General features: G+C 38.6%; 1 protein-coding gene across 1 annotated transcript in view; it reads right to left on the reverse strand.

The window, feature by feature from the left end:
• LOC5568978 overlaps nucleotides 1-16,713 on the reverse strand; it is a 263,367-nt gene that overhangs the window by 71,191 nt on the left and 175,463 nt on the right. Inside the window, exons 4-5 of the mRNA XM_001658216.2 lie at nucleotides 8,610-9,370; nucleotides 7,781-7,882 (exon numbers count right to left, since the gene is read on the reverse strand). Of these exons, the coding sequence (XP_001658266.2) occupies nucleotides 7,781-7,882; nucleotides 8,610-9,370 (863 nt within the window). The remainder of the gene's footprint in view (nucleotides 1-7,780; nucleotides 7,883-8,609; nucleotides 9,371-16,713) is intronic.

The raw sequence follows: 16,713 nt of genomic DNA on the forward strand, positions 1-16,713 counted from the left end.
AGAAGATTGGTTAGAGCAACGATGGACGGTGTGCAAAACTGCGTGAAGATCTCGAGCGAACTCTGCAGTTCGTTCGAATCTCGCCGGGGACTATGACTAGGTGATGGGCTTTCGTGCTTGCTGTCCAACATTGCGCTTTAAGGTGTCCTGCAGAGAGCCGGACTTAAGAGTGAGGAATGATTTTCACGCGATCCGGACAATTTGTCTGCTCCGCGGACGACATAGATAATATTGGAAGAAAATTTGAAACGATGGCAGATTTGTTCACTCACCTGAGACGCGGAGCATCAAGAGTCAGACTCATGCTGTATGCGTCGAAAACAAGGTACATGCTGGTAGGCGGAACTGAGCGCGACAGGACCCACTTGGGAAGCAGTGACACAAAATTACGCCATTCTTCGCGTTTTTTCGGCTTTACGTGGTTTTAGATTTTCGCTCGAGTTTAGTAAATTGCTCGTAGTTTTATAATGTAGGGCTTTTGCGAAATTCCTTGAACGCGACGGATTTATCGCGATTGCCCTTAGTACACTCATCGTCCCACCACAAAGTGGGTGGCCGGCTTCGTACTGAAGATCCTGGAGAAAGGCGACGCTGGGTTTGAAGAGCACTTCTAAAAATTAACCCGGAGAGAAATTGACATTCTTCCATCGGAGGAATAACATGAACTAACTGTTTGCCGTCGGAGATCTCCTCGACGTATTTTGCCAGTAAATGTGCTTGGTGAGATCATACGCGAGGTTTATATGACGAATTGGATTCAAATGATTGGTAACTGAAATTGTGATGACCACTAGAATTACTTTCCACGTGTAATCCAATGATAGTAAATTCGACCAGATTGCGATGTCTAACATGCTTGATCTGGAGGTTTTATTCGTGTTGCTTCCCCAGTGTTCAAAATTATCAAGGTCATAAGTCAAGGAAGCGCGGTTGTCATCCCTCGGTGCCCCCAGGCTGTACCGTGAGAATTGAAATCTCCTAGAATCAACCATGGCGCAAGCATAGCACAGCATACGACCGAAAGATCTCTGCGAGATACTCTGGCATTGGGCGGTATGTACAAGCTGTCTATGCTGAAACTTTAACCTCGTACAGTAGCATGACAAGCAACTACTGCAGTGCCTACCATCGGGGAGAAATCAATTCTATTAAAGGAGTGAAGTTTATTGATTCCAGATCCAACCCCTTGCTCCAGAAGAATAGTAATTAAATCGTGGAAAGGAATCTTTATCAGAAGTAAGCCATGTTTCATAAACAGCAAACATGCCACAGCGTGTACAGTGAACTAAAAAACTAGCTAATGATCTATTAAAAGTTTTCGCATAGCAAGATCCAGCTGGAGTGTTGGTCACAACTTCCTTCTACATCAATTGAACCATAGAAACCTATAAATTATTCATGATATACATGATTCATGATAAATTTGCCATATAAGCACAAAACCCACATTTCCTTATTATGCCAATATCAAAAACATTGAAACATACGCCCAAAACTGCGTCGTAATTCAGAGTTGTCACACCCATGCTTAGCGTAAATGTTTGTGTTTTTGAGGAATGCGGATTAGCGCAAATATTTGCACACTCATTACCTACACAACTTTCCCGTCATCGTCTCAAGAAAAGGCACTTCAACGCCACCATACCAGCTTTGACAAGTTTCATGGGCGCCCCCCCCCCCCCACACTTTTATCATAATCCGTTGCGATAAAAGTCCTCGTCGTCGTCGTCGTCCTCATCGTGATGAAAGAAGTGCAATAAGAAAGGGGCTAATCCTCCATCACTGCCACTAAACGAGCTAAAACAGTAAAGACGCCTCAGGCAGTCGCTTTGCTTACACCCTGCTTGGGTTAGATATATTTGTTGTGTAAGTGTTGCCACAATGGGTGGGTGGAGATGGCAGCATATGTTGATTTGTCTCGCTACGCGATTCATCCTGCAGCATCCCACCCACCCAATCGCCAAAGTGTTACTCCGTAAAAACAAGCCCCACTGCGTGGCTTTCTATCGCCGTTTATGTCAATATGTATCCTGCGATGGCGAAAGAAGGTGTACACGTTTGCCTAACAAGCTCCTTCAGCTGCTCCGACAGTTTGCGTTGCGAATAGATAACCGTTTTCAACACATTAAAGAACATCGAACTTGCTTAACCCTTTCAGGACGATTTTCTTCTGCGCACATTTCACGTTCTGATTTAATTTTCTCTGATTGTTTTTTTTATGTTCTTGCTTCTAAAATGCAACAAAATATTTATAGATTTTTTTCTGTCTTTATTAACGAGATTTTCAGCCATGGGCTTATATTGGGACAAACGGCTTTACTTCCCCACCTGATGAAATCAAAAAATGGAATGAATGAGAAGAAAGACTTATGTTCGATGTCAGTGTGACACGGGAACAATTCCAGAAACATGGATGAACCCACTCAGTACCGTCAGTGCCTAAAGTGAGGTCATGGTACCAAACATTGCCGCATGGATGCTAAATGCATGATTTGCGGAAGTTCTTCTCTCGTTAAGGACGTCGGTCCTTTGAAGGATAACAAAAAGATTGTATGCGCAAATTGCGGGGGCAACCATAAGTCTAACATTTGGGATTGTCCTTCGCGGAAACGAATCATTGAGGCTCGTACCAGGCATATGAATGGCAACGTGTTTCGTAGCCAGAATTCCCCAGACGGAATCTTCAACAATTCTCATTTTTCAGTCAACAAAATAGAACAAAAAATATTGTAAATTGTTGGTGTAGGATTGTCTTTTCAGTCTTGACAAAATTCAAAACTGTTATTTTCCGAGGTCCGTTTAGGACCTTCTTCAGGGACTCGATTGTTACAGCTCTTATGTCCAGTGTGGTTCAAAAGAACAGTAACATTTGAGTACCTTAAGAAGGTCACAAATGGACCGAAACGTTGAACAACATAAAATAACAGTTTTGAATTTTGTCAAGACTGAGAAGCCAATCCAACATCAACAAGAAACTACAATCGAACAAACAACGATATACTGTTCATAAATTCGGATGTGATTTATAAAAAACATACAAATGCAATGTAAATTATATAACAAAGGCTGTTATACATGTGCTGCAAAAACTATAACAATTTCAGAAAAAACCCATCTTGACAACAACATTACAACAACTTCTGTTATTTTTAACTGCTTTTGATCGAAACGTTTTATAATCTAATGTAACTCTAATTGGGTATACCGTCAACCCCCGCTAAAATGAACGGTACCTCATGCAAACCATCGGGTTTCATTTTTAATTTGAGCTTCTGGTATATTTCCACAGTGTTCCAATTCACTTTGCACCGTTCCATGACCTTTGAACCATTTTTAATATGATCTTGCACATCGATCAGGCTACAGATTAAAAAGTGTTCAGATTAAAAGCGGTCAAACCAACGGGGGTACCCGGTACCTACTCTTAACCATCCTTATGATGAAAATTAAGTTTTTTTTTCATATTTTTAGCCATTCATGATGTTATTTTAAATTGAGATGCATCGAAGCAAAACCTCATAATTTCAAGAGCAGAAATTTAGTGAACCTATGTGACTTCTTTTAGCCCACAATTGTAACGGGCTAGAATATTCATGAGAACAGACCCAGCGATTTAAATTTTTGAATGGGTTGAAGAACAAAAATATCTGACTTGCAATCAAGAGTCATTAGTACGGAGTGTAGACTCATTGGACGTGGTTGCCTTTACTCTAGGTTCACATAGACTCAGGGTCAGATTTAGAAATGTGGGGCCCACGGGCCATTGTCTTATGGGGGACCTTTTCCCAGAGAAAAATTTTGATACTTTAGAATAGAATAACGCTAAAAAAATGCTCGAAATCCTTTATGTGCGTATATCAATTCTATATTTAAATTAATGCAATAAATGTTGTCTTGAATATTTTATGTATATTTGTAGATTTTATGAATGTATAGGTTGAATTCAATGTTTTTGGAACATATTCATCAACAACATAATTCATTTGATGAATCCCTTCTTATTGGTAGCTTTAAATTATTGTTTTTCTATTCATGTTTTAGTATTGAATAATGTTTCAATATTGTTGGACACAAAGATTCATTGAACGGTTTTGAGTCGAAGAAATCGATGTAGGCAGTAAAAAGTTTTTTTTTAGAGACTTGGTCTCTATTTTAATGAAAGTCTCTGTTATCAATGGATGGTCCCTAAGGTCTCTACTTTAATTAAAATGCAAAATTGTACAGGCTCCAGAGAAAAGCTCAAAGGCTTTGCCGCGGCTATTCAGCAGGTTCTGCAAGAATTTCGTCTCGCATGTCTCAAGGAAAAGCTTCAAGAAATCTTCTTGTGATTTGTCCAGAGATTTCATCTGGAATACATCCAGGGACTCATACAGGGATCTGTCTAGATAATCTTTCAGAGATTCCTCTACCAATTCTCCCAATAGTTCTTCTAGCGATTCTTCAAAGGATGCTTAGAGGATTTCTCTATAGTTTTCTCCAGGGAATCCTTCAACGATACTACATCCAGTAGTTTCCGCATGTATTGCCCCGATTTTTTCCAAAGTTCATGCTAGGAATTCTAACAGTGAAACAATCGGATACTTATCCTTCCACCGAATTCTTCAATTGTTACCCTAGGAGATCTGACAAACATTTTTTTAAGATGTTTTGAACGTAAATCTTGGAGAATATACTAAGAAAATCAATGGAAGAAACACTGGATAAAATCCTGGAGGACTTAGGACAACCTTGAAAAATGGCTGAAAAACCCTTTGGGGAAATTTCTGATGGAATCTCTTGGGTAATTTCTATGATTATGCTTAGAATCATCCAGGTTATATTCTTAAGATATCCAAAATCAAATTCATAAAAGAATTCCTTAGGAAAATTCTTGAAGGAAAGTCACGGGAAATCTTCAGAATAATATCTGAATCTTTGAAAAAAAATCATGAAAAGATCATAGTGAAAATCATGAAAAAATACATACCGTTATACGAGCAGTAACACTGTCGTAATGTCACGAGGAATTACAAAAAAAGAGAAATGTCTAGCCTGATAATATGATGAAGAGTCAAGCTAATCTTCGCGTTCATTTTTGGTTATGTTTTGTTTTTCTGATATCTGTTTGGTACATTTTCGATCTAAGTTTGGTTATTCCTTTTGGTCTCTTATTTTCAAGCTGTAGGTCACTAAAGTTCCTATATTCAAGCCACCTAAACGCTACCAGTCCTACAGTGTGATCTATAGAATCATTTTCAAAATAAATATTTTAATAATTCAGTCCTATACTTGATTTGAAAATATATTAATTGCATTCGAATCTAGTCTTCAACTTCGTTGAGAAAGCTTTTGTAACAGTTGGAAAAGTTACATTAAGTAGAAAATCGTTAGGAATTTAAGTCAATGTATGGCACTATACTTGCTTATCTAAATATTTTTTGAATTCTTCCTAATCTTCTTATTTCTCGTTAAGTCAACAAAATTTCATTCTGAATGTTACAATATTTTGTTCTGGTAATTTTAGTTTATTTGCATAAATTTCGGATTATATCATATTATTGCATATTTCTCATTATTCCGGATTTTTTAATATAAAATTAATCTTTCAAATCACATGATGTGGATTCAAAAAGTGTGCACTTTTGCATTGATTGATTCTTATTATTTGTAAAAGTTTAACAATATTTGTCTATGTATGTTTGTCTAGATTTGTAGGGGCCTCTGATATGTAAGGGCCCGGGGTTTATGACATTCGCGGCCCCACAAGCAGTGCTGTTTAATGTCAAAATTTTGAAAAAGAAAATACAAAATTGCTTATAGCACTCTTCTATGCTAAATGTATTAACAAACATGGCCAACCGATAGTGATTCGGAAAAAATCACCGGGAAAAATATTTCCCGACGAATGTTTTCACGGGGAACGAAGATATTTGCAGCCCTGATCACAAGGTAAATAACAAAAATTTTTGCCACCCATGTTCATGGACTAAAACGTTTTCAAAGCGCGCTCATCATATCCATGCAACCGCGCTAACTGAATGGAAGGAGAGAGAAATTTGGCATATAAAAGCAACATATGGAAGCGAAGGACTCTCAAAACGACGAAAAGAGTAGAAAAGGGTGTAGTCAACTTCTCGTTGCTGGTGATAATATAAATTCGCTGCTGTAGATCTCGAGAGAATACACTCTCGCAGTGTTGGGCGGATTTGATATTATCGCACGTCTCTTCTCTCCGAAAAACCGTTTTTTTTTTGCTTTTATTGGCGACACTTTACACCTGAAGAGTGCATTTGTGTCAGAGAGAAATATTTTCTTCACAATATCAACAATTCATTCTCTACAGTTTCGTATACAATCTTGTATCTTGTAAGTATCGGCTTGAGCGATAGGCTTATGGTGCAAGAAAAAATGACTCAAAAGTCAGAACTGAAAAAGCAGTTTTCTCCTTTTAAAACAATAAATTGATAAAAATAAGAACACACAGCCTTTTTATTTGGTAAATAAAAGAGCTGTGTGTTTTTATTTTCTTCGATATGTCTATTTAAAAAGAGAAAACTGCTTTTTCAGTTTTGACTTTTGCACCATTTTTACTTGGGCCTTATGATTATCGTCGCGACCGATAATTTCACTCCCTGCATACGACAGACACATCTGTAATTAGCTCCGCCAAAAGCTGAGGAATTTTGGAATCAATGTAGTGTTTTCTAGCAGAGACAACCAACTTAAGACTTCCTTAGGCTCTACCAATGATCCGATTAACACATTGAACAAGGCTGGCGTTTACAGAATCAGTTGTCCTCACTGCAACAAGGTCTACGTTGATCAAACAAAGTAGTCTCTCGATGTTAGATTCAAGGAAAACGTAGCGGAAATAGAAACAACTTGGGAGACGACAGACAAGTGGATTTTTCACGATTTCAAATTTAAAGTAGCAGAACATGTCATACAATTACGTTTTAAAAATGTTGCAAAATTTTTCTTCACCTTGGAAATTGAATGTGGCTGAAAGTTTGGAAATTGGCAAACAGGTATCAGTGACGCCACTCAACAGAGACCAAGGCAATATCGTTCCCGTGATATGCGTAACAGTTTTTGAAGTTTAAGTTTCTACCATAGAGAGAAGGGAACTATGACATTTAAAGAATGAAATGTGTGAATACGGTGGATTTCTTCAGGTCGAGTCTTGTTCATGACACTCAAGACGGCCTCAAGAAATTGAGGTCGAATTACGCGTATCTGTTAAAGGATACAAAATCTAGTGGAATTAAATTACATAGTAAATTCGGTATTGGTTTACTTATAGGTATTTCATTAAACAGCTCAAAGATATGTTGTGACCATTGTTTGTTCATATTTTTATGCAAAAATACAATTGAATTCACTACTTTGGCGATGAAAGTGGGTACTTAACTTTCGTGCTCCAATTATAGGAGCTGGATATATGTGACCCGTCCTTAAAGGGTTAACAACACTCTCAATGCGGAGAAGAAATGGAAATCTGATCCAGACACATGTGCTTGACGACAAGCTCATTCAATAACCAACTTTCGAAATAAGGTCAATAATCGATTACGAGCGTATGTCTGTCTGTCTGTTCAGATTTGCAAAGTACGTAAAATCCACCTAGGAACATGTTCCATCCAAAAGTTGATTCACATAATAGCCGCCAGGCTTCACTTTTCCATAATTGTGTTGAAGTAACACCTCGCTACAAGACGTCATTTTAGCCTCCAGTAGTGCCGGTAAGTGCACTTTTGAGAATGGCAGACATGTTTCAGTGCTGATTGTAAACGGTAATTACCTCAGAATCCTCGGAACGGATGATGTTGAAGCGCTCGTCGCTGCTGTACGTTGTCACTCCGATCGTTAGCAAGTGGTAGTCTTTCCGCCGGATCCACGAAACCTGTTGGTGGTTGGAAATGAAAAAGATGTTAAACCATCCTAGTTTTGAGACGGGTGATGATGAGTTGAATGGGACGTGAGAGTGAAGCATTAGCTGTTGATGAGACTTCTGAAGTGGATGATTGGTTGGGAAGCTATTGTAGAGTAGGAAAAAACATGTTTCATATCCTTGAAAGATCCTAGGTTGAGAAATGTTCCTTCTTCTTCTTGGCATTACGTCCTCACTGGGACAGAGCCTGCTTCTCAGCTAACTGTTCTTATGAGCACATCCACAGTTATTAACTGAGAGCTGTCTGCCATTTTCGCATTCGTTATATTGTGCGGCAGATACGATGATACTTTATAACCAGGGAAGTCAAGGAAATTTCCATTACGTAAAAATCCTGGACCGACCGGGTATCGAATCCAGACACCTTCAGCATGACTTGGCTTTGTAGCCACAGACTCTAACCACTCGGCTAAGGAAGGCCCTACTTGTGTGATACGTATGTCAACCAAATATTTGTTGTCAATTTCTAATTATTACAAATTAAGTTCAAATCTAAAGCGATACGTTAATGTCTTAAAAGTTGTGAATTTAAAAGTGAAGTGTTATTCTGCATTGAAGTTATCGAACGTTGTCTAACATAATTAAAGAACGTTTTACTTAATTATAGTACAACATCCATGTTCATTTGTTGCCAAAGCAGTCAGTTTCTCTGTGTAATGTTAGTAGTTGACATACTCACCACGCCTTCGCCGATATTTCGCACTACACACGGCAGCACCGCAATTGAACCGACCTGCGACGAAATAGTCGTCAAATTGTCTGTCTCGAAGAACATCTTGCTGAAGTTTCCCTCGATTTCACGGAATTCCCCCTCGACCCGATTCACCGTGGATTCCGTCTCCGAGGAAGTGCCTTTGGCAGCTGACATTTTCCCACTGCTCCCCCTATCACCAACACTTAAATTAGCACTTTTAATTTTACTACCACTACTACTGCTGCTGCTGCTGCTGCTTACACCTAAATTAACTATATTGGATTTTGATCTCGCGAGGGAGCTTTCCCGGGAGCTGCTGTCGGCCACCAGTGGGCTAGTTCGTGAGAGCACATTTTCACTGAAAGAATTAACAGTGGCCCGAACCCCGCTTCCTCTGTCGACAGGCAGCGAGATCGGCTCAGGAAGCAGTTGCGCTGGAAACCGGAATCCGCCCAGCAGCAGCAAAGGATCGCTGTTGACAGCGGGATCTGCTGTCTCTGGCACCGGTCTATCGTGGCCACTCGCTGTCGACTGCACCAATGCAGCGAACCTCGGAGCGTGGTCCACTTGCCGCAGCAGCAAATTGGTTCCATCGGTGGAGGCGCTTGTGCTGCTGCTTATGACGGTGGGCGCTCTTTCTGTGGAAAAGGGGTTTGTGATGAATGTGGTAGAGGCGGGACTGGCACTGCTGCTGGGGCCACTGACTGTACTGCTGGTATTTATCGTCGTTGTCGGTGGCACCAAACCTGAAGCGAAAAGAACAAACAGAAGGAAATCAGTATCAGGAGAATGTAGTGGGTGTTTGTTAGCTAAATTATTTTGTATTATGCTGCACGTAAAGACCATTCTGTAGCCAGTGATGTTCAAATCCCTCTTTTTAAATATTAGATTTTTTTTTTTTTTTTTTTTAAACCTTTATTTGAGTGTATTTTAACGCACGAGGGCTAGTTCTACACTTACATTTTTTAAATATTAGATATTTTTATAATATTCTTGGGCTTGCTAAATGGTTTTCCCTGAAAGTTTATGTCATCACTTATAAAATGAAGTAAATTTAATTAGTCCATTATAGAAACCAAGCCACAATTCAAAACTTTACAATTTTACCTTGACTATAAGGTATTTCCAGATTGCTTGTGCTTAGGTTTCCACTTAGGAAATCGGCTCATAACTTTACTCAGTTTTGATAATGGAAAAGCTGGCATGAAGCCAATAATGAAGTGATGTGATGCACACTATGTCCAAAGGGAGTGCTTATGCAACTTCCATGTACCGTAAAACGAAGTTTTTGATTAGCGGGGTAACATAGATCGAAATGATCCTCAGCATTAAAAGTTTGAATAAACATTTCTCGTTGGAATTTTTATTTCACTCATTCTTTCTCTTTCTTATATTCATGAATACTCAAAAATTCTTATATCCAACCAAACATGAGTACTGGTATCTAAATTTTTATTCAGTTGAATGATTGCAGAGCTTTCTTCCTGGTATTACAACAGCTAGTCCATATTGGTGCAGCATACAACATAGCTGGCCTGAAAATTTGTTTGAATATCAAAAGCTTGTTCTGAAGACAAAGTTTTGATTTTCTATTAATAAGAGGATAGAGGCATTTTACATATTTATTACATTTGGCTTGAATGCCCTCAATGTGATTTTTAAAGATAAATTCTTATCTAGCATGAGCCTTAGATACAAAACTTCATCTGATCAATTTATTGGAACCCCTCTCATCGTGACAACATGTCTACTTGAAGGTTTCAAATAAAGAGCTTTTGGTTTATGTGGGAATATAATTAGTTGATCAGATGACACGCAAGTCGTCCTTTGGCGGAGAGGCCTGTGTCATCCGCAAACAAAGATTTTTGACATCCCTGAGGTAACTCAGGTAAGTCAGATGTGAAAATATTGTATAATATTGGTCCCAAAATGTTGCCTTGGAGAACACCAGCTCTAACAGGAAGCCTTTCAGATCTGGATTTCTGATAATTAACCTGAAGTGTACGATTTGACAGATAACTTTGAATTATTCTAACAATGTATGTTGGAAAATTAAAGTTTTTTAATTTTACAATCAATTTTTCATGCCAAACACTGTCGAATGCTTCTTCTATGTCTAGAAGAGCAAGACCAGTAGAATAGCCTTCAGATTTGTTGGAACGGATCAAATTTGTAAAAGTTAATGAGTGGTCGAATGTCCATGGCGGAATCCGAACTGTTCATTGGCAAAAATTGAATTTTCATTGATGTTGACCATCATTCTGTTCAAAATGACCTTTTCAAAAAGTTTACTGATGGAGGAAAGCAAACTGATTTGACGATAAATAGAAGCTTCTGCAGGATTTTTGTATGGTTTTAAAATTGATACACCCTTAGCATTTTTCCATTCGTCAGCAAAATATGCTAATTGAAAACATTTGTTAAAAATATCAACTTAAAATGAGAAGCTACTTTTCTGAAGTTTCTTGATGAGGATGTAGAAAATTCCATCATTGCCAGGAGTTTTCATATTTTTGAATGTTTAATAATAGTTCTCACTTCTTCCTAATCAGTCTCCCAGGAATTTTCGAAAACGTTCTCTTGAGAATATTTTCGAAGTCCTTTGTAACTTGATTTTCAATTGGACTAGTAAGTCCTAAATTAAAATGGTGCGCACTTTCAAACTGCATAGCAAGTTTTTGAGCTTTTTCACAATTAGTTAGTAATAATTTGTTTTCCTCTTTCAATGCCGGTATTGGCTTCTGAAGTGTTTTCAAAATTTCAGATTATTTCCAAAAGGTCATAGAGCCAGGGTCCAATCCAAGAATTTTATTTTCAAAATTTTTATTTCTTAATCGTTTCTTGATTTCTTTCTGCAAATCCTGCCATATAATTTTCATAGCAGGATCGCGAGTGTGTTGAAATTGCCTTCTCCTCACGTTTTTAAGACGGATCAAGAGTTTAAGATCATCGTCTATAATCACGGATTCAAATTTTACTTAAGATTTTGAATTGCAATGCTCCTGGATGCAACAATGGAATTTGTTAAAGTTTCAAGAGCATTGTCAATATCAAGTTTTGTTTCTAATGAATTGTTAACATCAAGATTAGAGTCAATATACGTTTCATATATATTCCAGTCGGCTCGAATATAATTGAAAGAGTGGAGCTGATAGGATTGAGAATCGCTTCATAGGATATTTGAAATGTAACAGGGACATGATCAGAAACAAAATCAGCATGAGTAACTAATTGGTTACAAAAATGACTAGAGTCGGTTAAGACCTAATCTATCGTAGATGAATTTCTAGAATAGGAAAAAAAGTAGGGATATCAGGGTATTGAATTGAGAAATATCCTGAAGAGCACTCATCAAATAAAATTCTGCCGTTGGAATTACTTTGGGAATTATCCCATGACCGACGTTTGGCATTAAAGTCACCAATGACAAAACATTTTGACTTATTGCGAGTCAATTTTCGCAAGTCAGTTTGGAGCAAATTAACTTGCTGTCTAGGGCATTGAAAAGGCAAATAGGCAACTATGAAAGTATATATACCAAGCTGTGTTTCAACAGAAACACCTGAGGGGCTGTCCAAGACAATTTTGGCCATTTTCAACACCCCCCCAATGATAAGATTTTTTGTATGAAAATTAAAAATAAATCGTATGGCGCGTAAGAAATCTCAACCAACCCCCTTTATTTATAATACTCTACTGGCTTAGACGCCTCTTTAATGGTTTGCCAATTTCGAATAAAGATTTGACTTGTCTTTTTATGATTTTCACGAGTTGTCCGGAATTTGAATCAAAGTGTCCGGAATATGGGGTAAAAGTAGGGAAGCGTCCGGAATAAGAATCATGAAAAGTCCACATATTTCTAATTATTTAAATTATTCTTGTATCAGACACAATTTCTTCACCCACCATTCGAAAGATAAGTGTTTTAAAGGCTCGATAGCGCCAAGGAATTATACAGATTGATCAATTTTATATGCTTCCTTATGGGTTATACTGCATTGAGTCCTTAAGTGTCCGTAATATGAATCAAAACGGTACTTGTAGTAGAGCACAAATCGATCCACCAAGTTGTGCTTAAGGGCAAGCTGTTGGTGCACAATCTTGTCAACTGCATTGTGACGATCGAGGTAGGCTGATTCAGCTAGTAATGAACAGCCGGCAACGACATGCTCGATAGTCTCCCCTACTGAATTGCACTTCCTTCATCGGTCCTCCACGTCTTTGTGCAATATGTAGTGCCGATAGTTTTTCGTCGCAATCACCCGGTCCTGGATGGATACCATGAAACCTTCTGTTTCTGAGAAGAGGTCACCCCGCACCAGCCACGTGTTTGACGCCACCTTATCGATGTGCTCGAGCTCCAGTTGATGAGGGTGCTTTCCATGCAACTTTGTCTGCTTCGACGTTGCGATCATCTCATCGCCTGGTTTGATGTCGCAGTTCAGCTGGTAATCCTCCTGCGCCAGATGCAGGGCACTGAAGCCGTGGTCAGCTTCGCATACAGTGCGGTAGGTTTCGTGGTGGTTCTGGCTTTCTATGAAATATGCCCGCAGCTGCTGGATCTGGGAGACACATAGTGTCTCGATATCGGTGACGCCTCTTCCTCCTGCTGCACGTGGCAGGGTGACTCTCTCAATGGACGATTTTTGGTGGCGCATTCGGTGCTTGTTGAAAGCCACTCGCACTGCTCGTTCTATCGCCTCCAAGTCAGTCTTGGTCCATTTTAACACCCGGAAACTATATGTCAACAGGGGCACAGCAAACGTGTTGATCGCCTTCACCTTGTTGCCGGCAGACAGAAAGCTCTTCAAAATACAGTTGACACGAGACAAGAACTTTTTCTGCAGCTCCTCCTTGATCATCGTGTGGCGAATACCTCTAAGTTGCAGGAATCCGAGGTATTTATATGTTTCGCCTTCAACCATATTCCGAATCTCCTCCTGCTCGTTGACGCGGAAACAGCTGGCATCCATAACTTGACCCCAACGTAGATGAATTGACTGGCATTTGTCAATACTAAACTCCATCCGGATGTCGTAACTAGCTGCAACAGTTGATGCAGCCTCTACATTGATTCTGCAATTAGCTTCAGGTCGTCCATATAGAAGTTGTGGGTAACTTTTTTGCTCTTTTCCCCACTTTTCAGTTGGTAGCCATAGTTGCTTTAGTTGAGTGCTTTGCTGAGGGGATTCATGGCCAGGCAAAACCACAGCGGGCTAAAGATATCGCCTTGAAAAATCCCCCTCCTTTACTGAGAGTACTGGACCTTAACACAGCTGTACCGTCGGTAATGTGTAGGGATGAGCTACACATTCCCATTGCGTGTTGCATCAGCCTGATGACGTTCCCGACAATGACTGCATCTTTGCAGCCTTGCGTGTTTCTGTGACACCCTTTCTGTTCCTCGGTCATCACGTTGTTGGCGTCGCAATGGGTTTGCGCTATTACCGACATTACAGACTTGAAAGGCACGTTATTGGTCCGTACTTCGCTGGGTCAGATGTGTGTTGGTCCTTTGGCAGAAGAAATGTGACACCCCTGGTGATGAATTCCGGTAGCTGCGTGGGGTCTCCCAGTTGTGAGCTTTTTATATGAAAAAATGTGCACAAAATCAGGTCCTGGTGCAGCCCAATTCCTGGTATACCGGGTAGTTTCACGTATATCCTGAGCGGTTACCATCACCACGGCCATGTCTCAAATTTCATCACATTGGGCCGTATGAATAAAATGTAGTAAAGTTGAGTTTACTACATTCTCGGTAGTAAACGCTATATGTGGAACACGAGTGGAACATGTTTGTGTCATTTTCCTTTCTACACCTTTCGAACATACTACAAACAACGCATTGCTATGAATAAAGGTAGCATTTACTACAAAGCTACTGGTAGTTAGCTTCAGAGGTTGCTACACATGCTTTGAGATTGCGGAATTGAATGGAATAATTTACTTTTGAGTAAAAATCATGGGAAAACGATATGAGTTTTGATATTTCGGAAGGTATTTTGAGTTTTGCATAGGAATTCTGAGGTTACGAAAACATTCGCCCCGCCAATTCTGAGATTCCGGTAAGATTACCGGCAGTAGCAATTTGTAATATTCGTGTGAATTCTGGCATTACGATAATTATGTTATTTTCTAGGAATTTTAGGATGTCGGTAGGAATTCAGATATTTATAATGTAATTTGGAATTTTACTTGTAAACTCTGACATCTCAGATTTCCTTTTGAATTCCGGAATTCCTGTAGGAGCTTTGGGATTCCGATAGGGATGTCGGATTTTTTATGATAATTCTGGAAGCTTAAATACCATTCTAGGAATATTACGGAAATATTAGGAATCTGGTAAAAACTCTAGAATTGGGGTGGGAATGGGATTCCGAATATTAATCTCTTGGAATTCTGTGGCTATCTTTGAGACGGTATTTTTGTAAGAATCTATGAGATTGTGGTGGGATTCCTGCGAATTATTGTGTGAATATTTGTAATTCTGAAAATCAATCTTCGTAATTATTGTAAAAACCTTTAAGATTCCGATGATCTCCAGTTCCGTTGGAATTTCAAAGCAAAGCTTTCATATAAACGATTTGAATGTCGGTAAATATTTTATAGATTTCAATGGGATTTCTTGTGAAATCGACAAGAATTTTGATAATTTCAAAGGGAACCCTGGTGTTTTAGGGGAGATCCTCATTGAATTCTAACGACTACCAATGGAATCACTACAATTCCCATAAAAATCTCGACATTTTAAGTTCTAGACATTCCAAGGATACTATCAGAAACCCCACCAAAATTACGAGAATATCGCAGAAACACTTAGAACTTCCGGAATTCAACATGCCGTTAAGAAAACACACGGGGAGCATCAAAATTCTACCGCAATTTCACCAGAATCTCAGTACTGGTGCTAGAAAATATGTGGTTCCAAATTTGATAGCTGTAATCTCAAGATCTCTTCATAGATGTTAAGCTAGTATTTAAAAAATCATCAATCACTGGCGTTGGCGAAGGCCGAAAACCACCCAGAAAATTCTTTGATGTACCATCATCATAAAATCATAGACATAAAGAGAATACCAGATTAATCGCAAAATTACACTACAAATCTTGTCAAATAACAGCACCTTCATGATTTGTGCAAATTGTCGCGTAATCGATTAGATTCCATGCATTTTCTTCATATGCATGATTGTATTAATTTTAGGCGTCACTCTGAATAGATTGTTCTTTACGTGCAGAATCACTCTGCACTCTGAATGGAAATTTCTTAACGTGCAGCTTCAGTCACTGCTCATGTTCGAAAGTAGTAAGTAGGGTAATTCGCTAATTGTTGAACGCTACCCAAATGTTGAACGATCTGTACAAACCATGTTACAACAGGAAATTGAACCATTTTCAAACAGTTTCAATAAATTATACAGATTATTTTGTAAGTTAGCTGTACTATTGGACACAATAAATTTAATTAGCACATCAATATCTGAAACGAAATATTTATTGAAAATTTTTATCGGTAGGTGGAACGAAAATTTCAATTCTCTTAAAAAATAACTTAAGCTGGGGCTGCTATGAAATAAGCTGTGTGGTAAAACATACTACGTATATTGGGTTAAGCACCTATTCACGATATCAGTAAAAGTCTACTTTAGTTATTTTCTAAACATCCGTACAATTTACTCGTATCTATTAATTACATAAAATCATTTTCAATTGCACTTTCGTTTCACGTACATTTTCCATTTGTTGAACACTAGCATAACATGAAAGGCTTGGTTTCATCAACAGTATTGCCAGATGTTTTATTTTCGTACCAAACACCTATATTGAAATGGTATATTGCATTACACAATATAGTATTGTTTTTTGCTTTAAATATCTGTTGAATAATTATTATAAAAAATCCTATAATGGTGTATGTTGGAATGGTGAAAAACGCGATTCAGAAAAGTATAATTAATTGCATCCCATTCCCATAGCCATTCTGATTCTTTTTTTTTTTCGAATTTCACTATCTTCACTATGGCATCAATGCCATCACCGTTTGTTTGTTTACACCATGATTGAAATTACGCATCGGCAGCCGATTTAT

This window comes from Aedes aegypti, chromosome 2 (assembly GCF_002204515.2).
Source record: "Aedes aegypti strain LVP_AGWG chromosome 2, AaegL5.0 Primary Assembly, whole genome shotgun sequence".
Lineage (NCBI taxonomy): Eukaryota > Metazoa > Arthropoda > Insecta > Diptera > Culicidae > Aedes > Aedes aegypti.